General features: G+C 44.6%; 2 protein-coding genes across 2 annotated transcripts in view; one reads left to right on the forward strand and one right to left on the reverse strand.

Moving 5' to 3' along the window:
* The window catches only part of cgna (cingulin a), a 28152-nt gene extending 20922 nt beyond the window's left edge, over positions 1-7230 (reverse strand). Inside the window, exon 1 of the mRNA XM_028976189.1 lies at positions 7084-7230. The gene's annotated coding sequence lies outside the window, so the exon portion shown is untranslated. The remainder of the gene's footprint in view (positions 1-7083) is intronic.
* A 1700-nt stretch (positions 7231-8930) lies between these two features.
* Positions 8931-17399, forward strand: she (Src homology 2 domain containing E). Its single transcript, XM_028978695.1, has 6 exons — positions 8931-9844; positions 11144-11270; positions 12246-12458; positions 14561-14762; positions 15477-15596; positions 15784-17399. The coding sequence occupies exons 1-6, from the start codon at positions 9362-9364 to the stop codon at positions 15965-15967; spliced, it is 1329 nt and encodes a 442-aa protein (XP_028834528.1). The 5' UTR covers positions 8931-9361; the 3' UTR covers positions 15968-17399.
* The last annotated feature ends 3723 nt before the right edge of the window (positions 17400-21122 follow it).

A 21122-nucleotide genomic window follows, 5' to 3' on the forward strand; every position in this document is an offset into this window, starting at 1 on the left:
AAGGACAATGTTTTGCAAATTATGAGAGCAAAATATAACAGGTTATCTATAGATTAGATGGCACAGAGTTTAATCTTATTATGATCAGGGAGAGAAATGTGGTAAATTATTAGCCTGGTCAATTAGGAAACAAAAATCAGACAGAACAATTAACATTATTACAACGCATACCGGAGATGTGACCTCAGGGGTTTTTATGAGTCATTGTATGCCTCTGACTTTTCAGAATTCCTTTCTGGACCAGCAGGATTTTCAGACCTTATCCGAAACAGAACGACATGATTTGGATTGTGATTTAACAACAGAAGAATTGGTGGAAGTAATCAAATTATGCAAAGTGGGAAAGCTCCTTACTTCTTCAGTCATTGAGACTTGCAATGATAACTTTAATTTTGAACCCAAATAAACCTTCAAATGAGTGTTCTTCATTTTGGCCAGAAGGATAGTCGTACCTCCCAAAGCTCGTGAAGGATGATCAGAATGGTTTTGTTAAACACAGACAAGGATTTAATAATATTGGATGTGTCCTGAACATTTCACATGAAAAAAAAAATTGTTCTGATGACACAGCTGTTGTGTCCCTGGACGTTCGCCAGGCTTTTGAAAGAATTGAATGGAGCTTCCTTTTCAGAGTACTCCCACGATACAGTATTGAGATGGGTTCAGCTTTTATATTCAAGCCCAACACCACAAATACTGACCAATAATGATGTTTCTTACCCCTTCACTCTGAAACGTTCTACCAGGCAAGGATGCCCTTTATCACCTTTGTTATTTGTGTTGGCTATTGAAGGGCCCATAGAGGCATCACAGGTATAACCATTGGCAACCAGTAACATAATATGGCATTATATGCAGATGATTTGCTTCTTTTTTTAACAAACATAAAATGTACTTGGTCTGAATGAAACATTTTGAAATATAATCGGGATATAAAATAAACACATAATAAACACTTATAAAATAAACAAGTCTACATTAATGTTTTTAAATGAAAAAGTAAGGGTGCAAACTATTGTGAAAATGCCATTTGCCTCAACAGAAATAGGTTTTACATATTTGGGGATTAGAATTAGTCCTGACTTGAATCAATTAGCTCCTTTGAATTATGATCCTTTGGTGAACAGAGTGAGTGAGACGCTAGCCCGATGGGATGAGTTTCCTATATCTATGACTGGACGCATAAATGTCATCAAAATGCTTGTTTTAGCTAAATTCTTTTTCTTTTTCAATCACTTCCACTTCCTTTACCCGATTCCTTTTTTCAGCATATTTAGAACACTAATTAAACAAAGAACCCCTTTATGATAACTCTATAGCAGTGTGGTACTCTGCACACCAACATGGGGATACACCAGTGTTACAGTTCTCCCTGGTGTGGGGAAATCATTGTTTTACACCAGCAAAATCCGATGGTGGATTTAAAATCTGGTTTGACAAGGGCATCAAGAAGATTTTGGACTTGTATGTAGTGGATGACTTGATGTCATATAATCAGGTATGTGCAGATTATGATATTTCAAGGAAACATTTTTTTAAGTATATACAATTGAAGCACTTTATTGGGTGTCAGCAAAAAGATTTATCCTTACCCCCCGAAGTCCAAGCTTGAGAATGTAATTGTGTACCATATGGAAAGGAGAGGACAATTATCATTATATGACCTGTTATTAAACAGCTTGAAATAGTCCTCTTCTAAAAAATTGGAGGCATGGAAAACTGGCGGAGACTCAATCTGTCAATACCAAATTGAAGCTGCTTCAGTATAAATAATTGATGCGCACCTATTTTACACCAAGAAAATTATATGATATGTATCCCAATGTGCCTGATGTATGTGGGAATTGTGAGGAGGAGAAGGGTAACACGTTGTCTGTGGGAGTGTACAAAGATTAAACGGTTTTGGAAGAATGTGACTAAATGCATGAGTCGTATGGTAGGGTGGGAAATCCCTCTGCAAGCCAGGCTCTGTACACTTGGAATATCTCCTGCTGACCTTGTTGTGCATCAAAAGCAATCATTACTCATTGACTTTGGACTTTTGCAAGCCAGGAGGACAATTGCTCTACTATGGAGAGGCATAGAAGCACCTTCTGTTCGACTGTGGTCAAAAGAAATGTCAAGCTTGTCTCGCTCTGGAGAAACCAACTTATATAATTACATTTAAAGCATTTATCAGACGCTCTTATCCAGAGTGACTTACAATCAGTAGTTACAGGGACAGTCCCCCCCGGAGACACTCAGGGATGAGTGTCTTGCTCATGGATACAAAGGTAGTAAGTGGGGCTTGAACCTGGGTCTTCTGGTTCATAGGCGAGTGTGTTACCCACTAGGCTACTACCACCCTATTAAAAAGAAAGAAGAACTTTTCATCCATTTATGGAATCCCTTTATTCAGTTTTTGGAATCTTATGTTTTTCGTGAACATGGTTTTTCATTATCTGTCAGATGTGCACTGCCCTCCCTTTGTGTTTTTGTAGTTTTATTTATTTATTTAGATCATTGCACTATTATTATTGTTTAATTTTGCAGGTTTATTCTGCTTGTGATGTCAGGTAGGGTGGGGGGTGTTTATTTGTAAAATAAGGATGAAAAAAAAAAAAAAAAAGCGCCACTAAACATTTTAGTTTCATAATTTATATCTTCCCCAAGGCCTCTGTCCCTGGTATAAGAGATTTACATCCCATCTCTTTCCCATGATGAGGTCTGATAAAAATGGTTATAGCAGAGGACTGCTCAGAATTTTATTTTCCATCAGGCCTTGTAACTATGACAAATCTGGGAGAGGGACATGTGGACAATATAACATCAATCTGATATGACGACTTATGACATTCTACAGCCGCTGTGACAAACAGACAAAGCTGTGCCACATTCATCAGATCAGTCAACTTATCAAAACTGGACAAACACTGACGTGTCAACGTCCACTGCCATTTCCTCACATCGGCATATAACTGTGCTCTGAGACAACAGCATGTCCATGATCTCGGTTTTATTTTATAACAACTTCTCAGTCCTTACAAAAATGCATTGTTTTTATCAAGGACGTGACTATCGTATCGGCTTGGTAAAAATTCTGTTGTTCTGCTAACTGAATTTTCGTCTGCATTTGGCGGTTTTAGAGAACTTTTGTACATAGTTTTGAAAGTGAAGTGATTGTCATTGTGATACACAGCACAGCACCCGGTGACACAACAAAATGTGTCCTCTGCTTTTAACATTCGCCCTTGGTGAGCAGTGGGCAGCCATGGCAGGCGTCCGGGGAGATTTGCTCAGTGGCACCTTGGCAGATCGTAACAAATTACAATATTTTATTTGTAATTAAATTGCATAATGTTGTTACAACCCTGGTGAACACACACACATTCATTCTGAAAGTCACACATAAAGCAGACCTTCACTCAGATGACACCTCATATCAAGGTCTAAAGAGAAACCGTGAGTTCTGTCAACCTGGTTAATATGTATACAGTCAATAAATGCTGCATGCAGCCAGTGGCACAGAGTGTCTGAACCAATATCAAAAACACTGAAAAAAAAGATTCTAAACCACGCACCTCATCCCCAAAATGATAACTTGAAGTAGAAATAATGGTTGCATGAGGTGGTACTATCCCCATATAAAGTGGTTTGGTCATTGCTCTACATCTTGGTAGCTGGTTCCCTACGCTTGTTCTTGTTGCCTGAGGTTTGTTTAACCAGCTACAGGCCACTTTGTGGTGCCAGTGTGCTTGCGATGAGCTGCAGGATCACATATGATTGTGCACAATCCTTTTCTAGTTCCAGTGCTAGCAGAACAAACAGGGTACTGAACATGAGCCATATCCCTCAAACCCAGAATCAAACACACACATAAGAATCTCAATTCATAAATTCCCATATCAGGCTGGGCTTTTCATTCAGACTTCAACCTTTGGACTTTGAGTCAACAAAGACCCAACTGGGCATGTACATGTTCATGTTGTTACACAGCCGGCTCCACACAGGCATCAAGTCGACCTTTTCAGCTGTCCACCCACGATCATTTCACTCTACTTCAATCAATAAAAACTAGAGAAACTAATTCCTCAGCCAGACAATATTTCCTTTATTTCTCTCCTACAGTCGAAGAACATGAGCTGAACATACCTTAGATAACAAGCTCCTGGCTTGCGCTCCAACTTCTCTCTCACACACATACCTTTTCTGTGTCAGTGTGTCACTGGCAACGTTCTCACGGTACATACCAAATAGGCATTCCCAAAATGCATCAGGATGAACTGGGCTATTATGTTATCTACGCCGTTTTACTTTAATTCAGCGATCCCCACTCAGCATAGCGCTGTACGAGGGTCCGGCTAATTCTATAGAAGTAGATATTACTTTAGGCAACAAAAGGCTTTGAGTGAGTTTACATGCTCTCCATGTGTTGGTGCAGGTTATCTCTAGGTTCTTTTGGGTTCCTCCAGCCATCCAAACACATGCACACTAGGTGAACCGATTTGAAATTGCCCACTGGTTTAAGTGTGTGTGTGTGTGTGTGTGTGTGTGTGTGTGTGTGTGTGTGAGTGTGTTGGTGTGTGAGAATGCAGCGTGCGCCATGTGGTCGACCGAGTTATTAAAGACCAGAACCTCATCGCATTATATCAGTGAAGTGGGGCAGAAAACCAGGGCAGCTATGCTGAGAGCACCCCCGCACCCACCCGGAACCTGACAATTCCATTCCTGCAACTACAACTGCCTCTCTGGTTTCACCTGCATCCAGCCACATGACCGGAAAGCCTACCACCTTAACACCGGCAGATCTCACACCGGCAGGAATGATTTCGCAGTGGCGCTGCAGTGCAGAATTCTGGAATGTAGAAATCAGATTCGACATGGAGAAGGTTTTCAGCCCGGTGCCATTCAGACCCCAGACACACACACTCCATGTTAAAGGCCAATAGCATCACAACTTTTATAATGTATAATTCATAAAGCGAAAAACACATTAAGTGCAAAAACAATGCATAAATAATCAATAAAAAAAATACAGCAACCATATGGCGTAGACACTTTGAACATTTACAGCTCAAAAGTAAAAACTCTTGTGCTTCCCCTTTAAACATACAGAATGTAAAAGTGTAGACTGAAGTTTAGCTTGCAGTTAACATTCTTTTTCCTACACATATGCAAAGGATTGATATGAAGTAAGAATTCCATATTTAGAATTCACATAGTTAATAGCAAACTTAACCCTCCCAGGAATCCCGTGACCCATACCCACTGATCTCAAAGTGTTTGAATTTGTGTCATTGTTGAGTTTTTAGTGAACAGAAATGCCTTGTGTTTGGCAGCTCAGGGCTGGAATCAGAATGCTTCCTTTCCAGCGTTCGGTGCTTTTCCAGCATCATCTTAAATAAACAATGGCTGAAACAAAACCTTTATCAGGAACAGGACTGGAATCTTTTTGCTAATTTATTAGAAAAATAGATCTTATGTAAAGTATCTTACTTTGGTGGTAGTTTCCTAGTGAGTAATGAATGACCCAGTAATGCCTATGAATCAGAAGACCACAAAGTTGCAGGTTCAAGCCCCACTTACTACCATTGTGTCCCTGAGCAAGTCACTTAAGTGTCTCCGGGGGGGGACTGTCCCTGTAACTTTTGACTGTAAATCGCTCTGGATAAGGATGTCTGATAAATGCTGTAAATGTAAAATATCTCCTATCCATAACATGAGATGCTCCTTTGAGATCCTACTCTCTCTCGCAGCACAGTTCTCCCCAGTTATGTGGCTCGCAGGGCAAAAAAAAACATCGGAATGAAATGTTGCCTTTTCCCACCAGATTATAGATTTAATTGTACAACGCAAAAAAAAAAAAAAAAAAAAACCCTGAAAAACATTTTTAACTCTGCTGATACCGAGACTGCCCTGTGTGTTTGCATCCCGTTCTGGAATTCAGAAAACCTCAGTGCCCCCAGTGCATTCCTTCTCTCGCTAATCCACTTCCCACAGGAAGCCCAGGTACAGAAGTCCAACTCCGATCTCACACGGGTGGGGCTCACGCAGAAATATGTTCTCTGGTATGTCTTCACTTGGGCTGGGCAATATGAAGTCACGTCAAGATGTAAAGGTTGTTCTGCGGTTTATTTTCACTTTTCCATCAGCCTTTCGATTCCTCTCCTATTCAAGTTCAGGACGTGCACAGATACCTGGATCAACTAAACCAAATTAAAAACAAACCGATTTTTTGGAACTTAGTGTTCTGACATTGATGAAGAAAGTTTAGCAAAAACTACTGATCTATTCACAGTAGACCTTTAGAAAAGTACCCTGAGCTCAACATAAAGCCTGTCTGCCACCATGTAACCTAGCGACCGGAACCAAGCAGAATCTCAGTCTTTATCTGCATCGCTCTCATTCACCCACACTGACCTTATAGGCATCTACATAAAAAATACCTCCGTAAAGTTAGCAGTGAGTTCTGTATTCGACAGACATACGTAGATTTTCGATGGATTTTCTCTTACTCGTTAAACAAAAACCTAGAAATCTCCACATTTTTCACATGTAGCTTGACCTCGGCGTAAAGGCGCTATATTAATGTAAATTAAACCATTCCCTGCCATTTAGAACTTTTATTTTGAAACGTCGCACAGAGTCAAAAGCGCAAATTGGAAAGGCGGTTGAATTATTTCGCATTTTCACAATTTGTCGGCTTCAGGGATTGAAAAACTAACGTGTGTGTTTAAGTTCACAGACATACATGATATTGATAATGGCATATTGATAATGCCAAATCCAAAAGCGGTCCAACCATGCAATTAGCGGGCAGAAGTGTATCCAGTGGCCACTGTGACCTGAGGTGGAGCTACTCGGGCCCTGAGTACAGGGAGAAACTGAACTGCGAGCTTTTCCTCCGCATGGTCGACTGTCGGGCTCTCATGTGGAGCTACACGCAGTGCACCTGCTGCGCTTCAGCACAGGGAGAGCGGAGACTTACGACCGGACGGAAGGGCAGCGAGGTTCGCTGGCCGACCAGAGCAGCGCTCCTCCGGCTACAGCAGCTGGCGCGGGAGCCTGTTAGCTGGAGCGCTAACACTCGACCACCTTACATACCTCCTGTCAGAGCCGAGATGAAGGAGGGATGCCGTGGGTCCGTCTTCATCGGAACGGACGCGGAGTAGCGCTTCGCGGCGGGCTCCGGCGCTTTACTGGCGGAATGGAGCGCCTCGCCTCACACACTTGCGTGGCTCGACAACCTGTTACCCTACAGCCCGAGAGGAGTTTAACAGTCCCGCCCACAACGCCCAAGGACAAATGTCATTGGGTGAAAGTGGCGTCGTGGGCGGGGCCAGTGGTGGGTTGCAAGTGCATGACAATAACCAGTTGTAATAAAGCGAACTGTCCGCTTTTTTGTAGCTATATTGAGAGACTGAAATATCAATTCAATTCAAACATGAATTACAGTGTATTATTATATTTATTATAATAATAATCTGCTCTAATCCTTATTTTATTTCTATAATTTTGTCCCTGCTGAGACAATACAAACTACTGTCACTCAGCTGAACTACAGATGAAAAGAAAAGAAGAAAGAAAGTGATTGTCACTTGTCATACACAGCAGCACAGCACAGTGAAATTTGTCCACTGCATTTAACCTTGAGTGTGCAGTTCTCTGCATTAACCCTGAGTGCACAGTGGGCAGCCATGACAGGCTGCCCACAGTAGTGTGGGGGGGGGGACAGCAGTGTGTGGGGACGGAGCTTTGCTCAGTGGCACCTCAGTGGCACCTTGGCGGATCGGGATTCAAACCGGCAACCTTCTGATTACAGGACCGCTTCCTTAACCTCTAGGCCACCACTGCCCTGCAGAGAAGAAGTGAATGATAACAAACATTTCAGGTCTAATTCTATCAAAAATATCTGTTCATACATCTATAAACACTTTATTTAAACTATATGCACTAAAAATAGCATGTACACTCAAAGGTGCACTTTCTCAATTATAGGAACTACTCTGATGCATATTTGAGGAACATCATTCAATACTGATCAGAAAAGATGTACCTGTGTTTTAGTAGAAGCAAAATGCTCACATAGATCAAGCATAGAAAACAAATCAAGCAAAGATCAAGCAAAGTAAGGAGGCAATACATTTGTGAACATTACATTACAACCAGGAAGGATGGTTTAGATCTTCTCGGAAGATATCACTCCACGATGGACTGCCTCTCTGACCTGATGGGATTTCATGATGTTCGAGGTCAGGATCATACTTCCCCCAGTACTGACTCCAAATAGGATAAGGATGGACTGATGGAAACGAATTGAGTTTCTGACCTGAGTGTTTCCACCAGGGGGTGCTCTTAGAATGCCCTCGGCATCCTGGGCCATCAGGAAAATGCTCAACAGATGTGCCCTCTCTCTTGAATGAACTGAAGTGAACTTTTGCACAAGATTGGTTTCTACTAGAATAGTTATTTGCTTGAACATATATGAGTGTAAGTGAGTGAGTGAAGGTACATAAACTACTATGATTGAGCACACATCCCACCCAGTACTCCAGATTTTCTCCACTTTTCTCCAGTCATCAGTCCCACAATGGCGGTGTGGGGGAGGGTTTTTTAATCTCCTATTAGTTGCCATTTTATTCAGATTAACTCCCAACACTGAACTGGCGAGAATGGCCTGTTGGTTCCCATATGCCCGTTCACTCACGCATACGCACACACACACACACACACACACACACACACACACACACACACACACACACACTACTAACAATACAAATCATCCACACCCAAACTTCCCCAAACCGCGGCACATGGACAAAAGCCCTGTGCGTAAAGTACCCCTCCCAGACGCAGCCCCCGTGCGTAAAGTACCCCTCCCACCCGCAGCCCCCGTGCGTAAAGGACCCCAACCAGCCGCAGCCCCGTGCGTAAAGGACCCCACCCAGCCGCGCTCCGTGCGTAAAGGACCCCACCCAGCCGCAACCCCGTGCGTAAAGGACCCCACCCAGCCGCAGGCGCGCTGCGAGACCCGCCGTTCTGCCACTCGTGTTCGTGGCTGGCGCGCACGGCGGACGCACGGGAATGGGATCTGTTGTGCGGGAGAAGAAGAACTTCGCATTTTTCCGGGTGTACGCTCTGCAGAGACTGCTCTTCATCCTGCGGGAGTAGTTCGGGAGCGGCGGCCGTGGCCCGGAGGCGTCTGGCGATACACGGATGGGATGAACACTGCGGCCATTAGATTTCTATTCCTGTATCAGATGTATGGGGGAAATTGCGTAAAATACCAAGTTGATGCGAATATCGGCCCGTTCAGTGGGGTGTATGGAAAGGCGCAGTGAACACCTGTAGCACCCCAACTTTGCTGACCAACTCGGCCATGGCGAAGTGGTTCAAAGATTTCCCCACCAGCCTGAAAAGCGGGACCGACCGGATCCGTTCGGCCTCCGAGTCGGGCGCCCAGAGTCGCCCGAAACCCGCAGCAGCAGGCGCGGCCGCCGCGGGGAAAGGGAACCCGCGTAAAAACTCCGGGGCGGAGAGCGGCGGCGGTGGCGGCGGCGGGGTAGGGTCGCTGCTCTCCGGCAGGAATCGGAAGAATTCGGCCACGGAGCTGGGCCGGAGCTCCGCGAAGGACGGGAAGATTTGGGAAATCTTGATCCCGGGGAAGAGCAGGAAGAGCGCGAAGCTGGACGCCGGCTTTGAGCACCACCGCACCCTGAGGACGCCGAGTTCGCCCGAAACTCAGTTCGGCCGCATGATCAAGGTGGACAAACAGGACAAGGCGACCAAAGCTGGCGCGGGCTACGGAGACCAGGCCGCAGGGGACAGCGACAAGAGCAAATCGCCGATCAAAACCGAGACCGTGAGTAGTCAGGAGTATCTTACTAATAAAGTGAAGTGTCACTTGTGATTCACAGCAGCACAGCACACGGTGCACACAGTGAAATGTCCTCTTCATTTAACCCATCACCCTTGGTGAGCAGTGGGCAGACATGACAGGCGCCCGGGGAGCAGTGTGTGGGGAAGTTGCTTTGCTCAGTGGCACCTTAGCGGATCGGGAATCGATTACGGGGCCATTTCCTTAACCGCTAGGCCACCACTGCCCCTACTAATGGCTTCCTCTGATTGGCTTGGCAGGGTTAATGAGTGGGTCACATCAAGGCATTCAAGGGTTCAAAGGGTTTGATCATCATGGGCACAGAGATCAAGTCATACATGCAAATGATATTAAATAACGACAAAAATATACGATTGGAAAGATCGAGACATCTTCTGGAGTATGAAGGCCAGAATGGTTAATACTGCCTGATGAAAGCCGCTTAGACGTCAACCTCTTGTGCATTAAATGCATAATGAGTGTATAATGTTAAATCAGATTGTCTGGATGAAGAGTCTGGCCGTGGGTTTGCCGTGGGCACTAAGAAAGTCACTTGATAGCTTGTGATAAATACAGAAGGTGTGTAACATTGTGATGGAGGCGCTCATATCCCCTGTGTCGACTTATCCAGTTACACAAAGGCCATGAATGGAGGAAGGCACTTTTTCATCAAAGCCTTTTCTATCTCTCTCTGCTATATCCTCTCCCTAATGGATTTCTTTCTTTCTTCCTTTCTTTTTTTCTCGCTCTCTTGATGTATCTTAGAACTGTACACACAATGAAAGTACACACACACACACACATACACATACACATACACGGCACCACCCCACACACTTTCTGCATGCAGCAGTTCCACACACACACACACACACACACACACACACACACACACACACACACACACACACACACAGAATACAATGCAAAGAAAATACAATGGCGAAGCATTATGTCACTTGACACTGGTTGTCCCCTCTCCCAGAGCAGGCCTCGCCCTTAGGGTGCACTGTGATCAGAAAAGCACAGAGAGACGTGTCACGACAAGACAAAAAGCCAGAAACACAGCCTCAGACAGACAGGGGGAGGATAGAGACATGCTGAAAGGAGACAAAGAGACAGACAGAGGGAGGTGGGATGAAGGCGCTTCATTATTCTCACCTGCATCACCACCATCATGGTGCCAGATTCATACAAAAGCAGACAGCATCAGACCCCCTCAGACCAGGACTCAACCGGGCCACCTTTCTCTCAACATCCCTCCCCCTTCCCCCTTCTGTGCAGCTGATAATCCTGGAGGACTATGCTGACCCGTTTGATGCAGAAAGAACGAGGGGACAGAGGGACGCCGAGCGGGACGGTGAGAATGATGGATACATGGAGCCGTATGATGCACAGCTCATCATCACAGGTCAGAGTCGTCTTCTGCTTTATCCAGATTGGTACTGATAGGCGAAATAAGCACACACTCTCTCTGCCTGCCTCACTGGCGGTTGCTAGGGTGACGGTGTTGTGCTAGGACAATGGGTGCAGTTTCCCCTTCGAGCTTCCTGTTTCCTGTCTCTGTTTCCTGTTCCCATTCTCTGGACAGGACGTCACCTCGGCACCATCAGTAGGTCTCAGTGTGTGTGAAAGCCCACCGTCAACCCCCCAACAAAGTCACTTCCCAGAATTCAGGAAGCGCTCCTCATGTCCAGCCAATCGCAGGCTCCGCTTGCCTTCCCCTCTCCCCGTTGCCATTGTTTTCTCATACAATGGGCCAGACACAAAGTGGCAGAACAGGGAGGCCAGGGGGTTTACTGGGAGACAGAGAGACGGCCCGGTGCTGTCCCAGAGCAGGCTTGTCCCTCTCGTCCCACTTCTACTCTTTGTGATGGGTGTGTCAGTGAGCCTATGAAGTGAGCCTATGTCTGGTATGTGTGTGAAATGTGGATTTTAAAGCGATAGTGCCTGTGATATATAGTGATGATAGGGTGGTAGTAGCCTAGTGGGTAACACACTCGCCTATGAACCAGAAGACCCAGGTTCAAATCCCACTTACTACCATCGTGTCCCTGAGCAAGACACTTAACCCTAAGTTGCTCCAGGGGGGGACTGTCCCTGTAATTACTGATTGTAATATAAACCACATAAAGACAATGTACAGGATTTAATACAAATGTTACAACTGTGATATCTTCAGTCAGCGAAGGAGCTCTTCTCGGACTTGAATCTCATAGTGTGTGTGTGTGTAGGGATCTGCATTCATTCCTGTTTTTCTAAATTAAGGAATAAAAAGGACAATGAATCGTTCACAGATTATTTAATGCACAAATTCAAATTTTTTTTTTTACCTTTTATTTGTGTGAAGGTGAGGTTTACAGACGTGTGTGTGTTTTTTGCTCAGAGATTCGTCGGCGTGGCTCACGGGACATGCTGAAGGTGTGTGTGGTGCTTGGTGGCGAGGGGGAGGACCGAGCCACACAGATATACGATGTCCCGTACGAGGAGGTGCTGGAGGGCATCCCCCTTACCCGACCCGAGTCAGACCCCCGTCCCCCGGCTGAATACGAGCTGCCCTGGGAGTGGAAGAAGGAGCAGATCGTCAGGGCACTGTCAGGTAAACAGAACATCCCCTCACTCCTACTTCAGACTGTTGGAGACACAAATGACCTCTGACCTCTGGAGTGGGAAACAGAATCAGCATCAGGTTACCTGGTGGTCCAGCCCTGTCGCTTCCCGGACTGCACCCTCCCCAAAAAACGGAATGAGCGTAGTCAGGAGGGACATACACACAGACATACACACACAAACATACACACGCAGACATACAAAACAGACATACACACACAAACATACACACGCAGACATACACACACAGACATACACACACAAACATACACACGCAGACATACACACACAAACATCCACACGCAGACATACACACACAAACATACACACGCAGACATACAAAACAGACATACACACGCAGACATACACACACAGAACATGCACACAGACATACACACACAAACATACACACGCAGACATACACACACAAACATCCACACGCAGACATACACACACAAACATACACACACAGACATACACACACAAACATACACACGCAGACATACAAAACAGACATACACACGCAGACATACACACACAGAACATGCACACAGACATACACACACAAACATACACACGCAGACATACACACACAAACATCCACACGCAGACATACACACACAAACATACACACGCAGACATACACACACAAACATACACACGCAGACATACAAAACAGACATACACACGCAGACATACACACACAGAACATGCACACAGACATACACACACAAACATACACACGCAGACATACACACAGAACACGCACACAGACATACACACACAAACATACACACAGACCTACACACACAAACATACACACTCAGACATACAAAACAGACATACACACACAAACATACACACGCAGACATACAAAACAGACATACACACTCAAACATACACACGCAGACATACACACACAGAACACACACACATACACACACAAACATACACACGCAGACATACAAAACAGACATACACACACAAACATACACACACAGACGTACACACACAGAACATGCACACAGACATACACACGCAGACATACACACGCAGACATACACACACAAACATACACACGCAGACATACAAAACAGAGAGTTGTCGAGCTCTGCTTTTTGTCTCTACATTGCCTCACCTGGAGGAGAGGGAGACTGGACCCTCTCCCCACCAGCTGGCGCTGTTCCCCTCACCTTAGGGGACCTCAGAGGACAACTCCTCGATGCTCGTGGCTGCTGGTGGTGGGCACTGTGCTGCAGGTGGTGGTGGGAGCGCGAGTGGTGGTGTGGTGGTGTCCTGCGCTGGGGAACGTACGGGTAGAAGATTGGCAAGTTTGCGACTGGAGCTGGAGAGGCAGATTCTGCATGAGGCAGGATCAGATCAGGATCGGTGGTGATAATCCTCCTCCTCCTCGGCATCGTACCCCGTGTCCTCCTCCCAACAATCAGCCTCTTCCTCGCCGATGTCACCAGAGTCATCGTCTGAGGATGTGGCTGAGGATGGCACAGAGATTCTTGCTCATCAGCATGTCCACGACGGGGGATGTGAACTCCGCGCCATCCTCCCACACCTCTCCGCTGCTGACTTCAGCACCGTCCTACTCCTCCCACATGCTCCACCTCACAGCCCTTATTACACCTCGCACTGCACCTCGTATACTCCGAGCCTCCAGTACTGCTCGCCTGGTCCCTCCATCTCTGAAGGTAAAAGGAAGACCCTCATCTAGAGTCTTCTCCGTCTTGGCCCCTCGGTGGTGGAATGAACTTCCCCTCGAGGTCAGAACAGCTCAGTCACATGCAGTTTGAAATGTTTTGAAGAATTTTGAAATAGGGCCAGGCTGGATGATTTTTATTGCAATCATTATTCATAACAAGTGATGCAAAATGATGTTAAATTCTCGATGTGTCATATGACACTAACTGACCCAAAACATCCATGAGGGCATGAATGAGATCCAAACTGGCCTGCTGAGTCAACCTTTTATTTACTTCAGACCAACTCAGCAAACACACTCATCTTTTGGTACTTTAAAGAAAATTGAGTAGGTTTAATTTTAATGTTAAATTCACCTCCTTCTGTTCCCTCTCTCAGCTCAGTTTGATGGTGTGGAGCGTGTGCCCGGTGGTAAAGAAGAGGTGCTGCTGTCTCCACGGCAACAGCGCCAGAAGAGCTGGACTCCTAAAACACTTAGACCCTCACCACCATCCCCCTCGTTGATCCTCACACCGACCCCCGTGGCCACACCTGACGATGTGTCCAAAGTTGACCCCACCATAGCGCTGGAGAAACAAAGGTGTGTATTTCTATAATTGACAGAAGTGTATTCTGGTGAAATACTACTCTCCATTTGATTGAGTAAAATTTGACAGGGGGTCAGATCATATACTTGGCATCTTTAAAAGATGAAGCCTGTCTTGCCGGTCTCGAATACATTGCGTGAAGTATCCTGAAAGTGCATTGTTATGGCTAACAGTTTACATTTAGACTTTCATACCAGACTTTAAAGTGTGTTCGATCCATAACTTGTGCTATTTCGAGTTTGGTACTTTTTCACTCTCTGCATCCAGTCCCTCGGGCTTTCAAGAAGTAACTACTCTTTGCAATATTTTAAAAAAATAAATGTGAAAGTGAAGTGATTGTCATTATGAAACACTGCAGCACAGCACACGGTGCATACAACAAAATGTGTCCTCTGCTTTTGACACATCACCCTTGGTGAGCAGTGGGCAGCCATGACAGGCACCTGGGGAGCAGTGTGTGGGGACGGAGCTTTGCTCAGTAGCACCTCAGTGGACTGGGAATTGAACCGGCTACCTTCTGATTACGGGACCGCTTCCTTAACCGCTAGGCCACCACTGCCCCAATTTTCTGAGAATTATGCTTAACAGCAGTTAAGGTGTAATAAACCTCATGAACCATTTCATGTCAGCTTCTGTCTATTTGTATGTCATGGTTATGGTGAAGTATTTTTAAATGTACAAAACCATTGTCCCCATCTTTGTCCTAGCTGGTACCATAGCTCTGTCAGCCGGCAGGAGGCCGAGGCGCGACTGCAGAGCTGCAGAGAAGCCAGCTTCCTGGTCCGCGACAGTGAATCAGCAAACAGCAAATACTCCATTGCACTCAAGTGAGTGGGTGTGGAGTCTGTGTGTGAGATTTCAGCTAAATAAATAAAAAGCAATACACACTGGTTATCCGAGACCTTGCCTGAAACCAGCAGCTTGTAGAATGAAGATAGAGACCACACACACACACACACACTATTCCAGAACACTTTTCTTGTGTTCATTCTCTCCCTTTCTCCTTGTCTGCAGGACCAGTCAAGGTTGTGTCCACATCATCGTAGCTCAGACAAAAGAGAATGGCTACACCTTGGACCAGAGCAGCTGTGTGTTTCCAAGTATTCCGGAGGTGGTGCATCACTACTGCACCCAACGACTGCCTTTCACTGGAGCCGAACACATGACACTCCAGCACCCTGTACCCCGTGTGCACTAAACCCCCCCCCAACCACACACACACACAGACACACCGCATCTTTAACACACTCCCTACACAGGCCTGTCAGGAGCCCTGAGCTAGAGTTGGGCAGGTAATCAATAATATTGATAACTGAGATGTTTACCCATGTCAGTATTTTTGTGGCACCGACTAATTCAATTATCGGTGGGCCACACAGTGGTCCTACTACACACACATCCATCACAAAGTGAATCCTCAATTGTATAGCAGGCTGGCAGCTCAGATATTCAAAGGTAGATCTGTCCAATTAGACATTATTGAAATGACAAATTCATCATCAGCCTGACCCCAATGCATGCATACTCTTATGCTAGAACAGACCAAAATACTAAACACAAACATGCTGAGAATCTGGGCTACAGGCTGGGCCAGTAGTTTTATTTCCCTTAGGCTCGGCGCCCTGCAGCTAATGCTCAAACTTACCTTTTGACCTGTGGCCTCTGGCCCTGTACATTCTGAAATGACCCTGCACAGTGGCTCTAATTCCCTGACTTTTAAACTCCAGTCTGTGTAGGACAGTGCCTCTCCAGGATCACCACCCTGCCGATATCGAGAGGGTTCGTCTACAAATTTGCTCGTCTTTAAATTGTTCAGTAAATGTGCCTTATTTTTTAGACCTCAGTGGGTTTTTTTTTACACACGCACACCACGTGTTGTACCACAAACATGTATTTAAGATTTTTGGCCAAAAAAGTGCTATTTAAGCAGTTTTGTGTCATAGTGTAACTTTCATGTAATGATTGAAATGTTTTTCATTATCTCTCACGTTATTGATAGAGTTGTGTCTGTTGTGACCCTCCCAAGACAAGGTTCTTTTATAAGACACCTTTTGGACAAAAAAGCCCACTATTTGCAATCATAATAAAGTCTTTTAGGACAGGTTTTCTTTAGAAACTCTCTTTAATTCAATTAAATACATGAAAACTAATTAGTTTCTCTAATTTTTAAGTTGGGGAGTTGCTATTTAGACCTTATTAATTTTCGGCTTTTCTGTGTAATTTGGATATTGTTATTATTGCTATTTTTCATATATTTCTATTTTTGTTCTTTTTTATGATTGTAGTTTCAGTGTTAGTATAGACATCTATCTCAGACTCCAGAAAAAAAGGCTTCCACTCCTCTCTGATCAATACAGCACAACCAACAGACTCTGCTCCATCACATCAAATCATTGATTTATCTGTCAGCAGTGAAGGTTTCAAAAGCCATTTTCGCCTTCCGAGTTTTCCTCTGTTCTTATGCCTGCCAGACCAGATCTGGTTTATTGAGCTTATTGAGTAGATGATTCCCGAAACAAAGGTCTTTATTTCTGGACGACTGGTTGCGGGGGCCTTCCATCCCATCTCAACATGAATATTAACCTGCTGTGCCTGTTGAAAGTAAAAAAGAAATAAAGATTTTAAGGAGACACCTGCAGTTGTGTGATGACTGAGCAGACATGCAATTTAAGCACATGAACATTTCAGCACTAAAGCATTTTCCAGTTAGAGCCATGGTTAACAAGATGAAGGGAGGCAACAAAAGAAAATCTGCAGATAGTTAAACCGAGTTTGGTTTCCAAATGATATCATAAAGTTCATGCTTGGCTCTATATGATGGAGCCGAATCCCAACACAGTTGCAAATTTGTGCTAATTTATGTGCAAGACAAGACCAGTGCACCAACCCCACCCTGATTATGCATGTATCCCCTAATGCTAACAGACTCCCACACTGATCCAGCACGTGCTAGGAAGGATCCTTTTGGCGGAGCTGGGATGGTGCATGCACCACTTTCTGTTCGATTTTACTGTAGTTCCTCAGTGGGATTTATGCTACAAGATGAAGGATTACAAGGTTGTCCAAGTGATGTAAAGCCTTTTCAGGAGTGAGAAGCAGGCAGGAATGAGAATTCTGAAATGGCGTGTCACACAACATGCAAGACTCATTTAACATCATGTCATTGTTTCACGTGCAAACAGAATAATAATCAATTTGATAATAAGTAATAATTTGCTCTGTTGGCTCATGCTCACCAGCAACCTTATACCTTATGAGCTCATTGACAGGCACCTGTACCACACAGATGCAAGTACATATGTAATGTCACGTTGCATGACATGATAAAAATTTAAATGTGTTCAATAAGGAAAACATAATGGCCTGGCCTGAAAACCACACACACATAGGTGGGCAGTGGGTGGTAGGGTGGTAGTAGCCTAGTGGGTAACACACTCGCCTATGAACCAGAAGACCCGGGTTCAAATCCCACTTACTACCATTGTGTCCCTGAGCAAGACACTTAACACTAAGATGCTCCAGGGAAACTGTCCCTGTAACTATTGATTGTAAGTCGCTCTGGATAAGGGCGTCTGATAAATGCTGTAAAATGTAAATGTAAATGCAGTGGTAGGTTAAGGAAGTGGCCCCATAATCAGAAGGTTCCCAGTTTGAATCCCAAACCACTGAGGTGCCACTGAGCAGAGCACCGTCCCCACGCACTGCTCCCCGGGAGCCTTTCATGGCTTCCCACGGTCACCAATAGTGATGGTTAAAAGCAGAGGACACATTTTGTTGTGCGCTGTGCTGCAGTGTTTCACAATGACAAACATTTCATTTGAACATAGGTTAATTTTTAAATGGTCCTGAGCATCAAGGGTAAAGGGTAGAACACAATTAATGCATGTAGCCTTTTAAAATGAACATTAAGTGAACTTTATATTAAAAATAATCTAATCCATTTTATAACATTCGAAAAAAGATTTCTCACTTAAATGTTCTCACTTGCATAATGGATTTAACTCATTTGATGAATGAAAGCACAGAAGGGTTGACACTATCATGAACAGGCATGGGAACCTACAACCGTAAAATAAACTTTCAGAATGTAGGGAAACAGTGGAAAGACATACATACAGATCACAAGACACATGAGAGTGAGGGAGGCAATGGCTTCAGTAGGGAAACTAGTTACATGAGAATGGGAAACGCATGGAGGTAATTAGGGTTAGACTGGACAGTGTTACGGTGCCACCTGGTGGGCCAGGGGTTCCTAAAGTTACATAACTGGTTGCACTGGTCTTGCTCAAGTTCCTTTAAAGGTGAAACCATTAAGCCTCTATCTAAGACAGAAAGATAAAGTGATAATTATATATATGCATGTATGAATTCAATTCATTTTTTTTGCCTGCAGATGTTGAAGGCATATGGGTCAAATGATGAAATCCTCATTTAATGATCAAACACAATCCAATTTTTGTTTTGAGAGATTGTTTTGGGTTTGATTATATCGCCCCATATTTCCTGTATTGCAGACAGTTTGCAGAAAGTCAGATGTTTTATTAAAATTATGACTTTGTATTAACATTTATCCTTCCTTCTCCTGTGAATGTGAAGGCTGTAGAATAGCCGGGTACAAACCGAGTCTCATATTTTGTGACAAAATATAACCGGAAGCACCTAACATGCATCACAGCCACATGGATGGATTGATTTGATTTTGGTCAAAGATCAAGGTCACTGTTGGTTGTCTGCAGTGTGGGAGATTACCTGCTGTAAGTAATAGCTCTCCATAACACCAGCAGTAATATGCAACAATATGCAATCAGCCTGTGGGGTTCCTCTGTAAAACAGTCAGTGATTCTAACTGGGAATCTGTGGAATATATGTGAGTACCTCATATTAATTCATTTGAGTACAGCATGTTAATTCCTTTTTATTCAATTCCTTTAAACTGCAACATTAACATTGCATCAAATGAATCTTTACAGAAGTGCATGTCGACTGAAACTGGTGAAAAGATGGAACTGGTAGGCTGAGGCGAAGTGCCACAGGGCAGTAATTCTGTCTGTTTTGGGTGGTTACAAATACCAACAGGTAGCAAAAGTGCTATGAACTCATAAACCCAGAATGCACCCTGAATGTTCTCAGTTTAGAAGAAAAAATCACAATATGAGTGAGTTATGGGCATATGTCATGATCCGGACCGGCAGGGGTTACTCCGGATCCGGAGTCCGGACCGGAGTTTCATGTTCGTCTTGTGCAATGTTCCCTGATCGTGTTCACCTGGTGTCTATTTATATAATTGTATATAACTATCCTGTTCGTGTCTGTTCGCCGTCGGGTCATTGTGCATGTTAATGTTCCCTTGTCTCGTGTATTTTATATTAAACCCCTGTCCTGTGATCGTGCGAATGCATCCTCCTTCATGCCATGTCCAGCCCGCCCGTGACAGCATATTAAGTGGGATTAACATCTGAATACACAATATGTGGAGGTTGTTTTTCACTGATGCCTTACCTCCAGCCTTAAAAGAAAATTCCAGAGAAAAGCAGCATTGCAAAAAATCTGTGTAACCCTTCTGTTCATTGCTCTGCCTCTTGTCCCTTATTTAGAGATCTAACTGGGTCAAAATGAGCTGGAGGCTGGCGGGACTCCTCATGTTATATGTTTGTAATGAATTTATCTGTAGTTATATTGCATTTTATTTTTTATTTCATCTCCGTCATTCCATCCAAGCAACGTGTCACTCTGTCATCATGAGCAGTCTCGATGCTTGTATGTCCAGCTGTCCATGTCACCTTGCCGTCACTCAGTGTAATGTGCTGCAGTTAAACCTGACCAATCAAACCTCGCTGACGGCTCACTGCTGTAGAGTGAGCTGGCAGCCTGTCCATCTGCAGAGGCAGCAACAGGCTGTAACAACAGAGCAGATGACTGTGTGAGTGTGAGTGTGTGTGTGTGTGTGTGTGTGTAGGGGGAAGCACTTGGGCAGGGGGTCCCAGCCTCTAAATAATAAATAATTAAAAGAGAGAGGGAGAGTGATGGAGGGAGGCTGTCAAAAAAGGTCCCGCTGTATCTCGTGCATCCACTGAAGGATGTTTGGAATGGAGGGAAATGGAGAAGATGAAGAAAGAGCGTTCCAGCAGACTACTGTGTGCCTTTCTCTCAATTCCATCTCAATTTTCAACTCAAGATATCTGTCTCCATCCTTACTGACAGCTGATTCCTCAAAGGAGAGAGTCACGCCCCTCCCCTTATACATCCAGGGGGAGCCTTTATGTAAAAAGCAGTTTGGAGGAGGAGAGTGAGTCAGGGGAGACTCTCGCCCTTGTCCTCTGCTACATCCGGTCCAACCACTTTCATTTCCTCCC

Source organism: Denticeps clupeoides, chromosome 4, assembly GCF_900700375.1.
Source record: "Denticeps clupeoides chromosome 4, fDenClu1.1, whole genome shotgun sequence".
NCBI classification, from domain to species: domain Eukaryota; kingdom Metazoa; phylum Chordata; class Actinopteri; order Clupeiformes; family Denticipitidae; genus Denticeps; species Denticeps clupeoides.

Bases quoted from the DNA above. Each gene is read 5' to 3' on its own strand.
- she (XM_028978695.1), top strand. From the start codon at position 9,362: ATGGCGAAGTGGTTCAAAGATTTCCCCACCAGCCTGAAAAGCGGGACC. The intron at 9,845-11,143 runs GTGAGTAGTCAG...CCTTCTGTGCAG, and splicing joins CGCCGATCAAAACCGAGACC to CTGATAATCCTGGAGGACTA. The intron at 12,459-14,560 runs GTAAACAGAACA...TCCCTCTCTCAG, and splicing joins GATCGTCAGGGCACTGTCAG to CTCAGTTTGATGGTGTGGAG.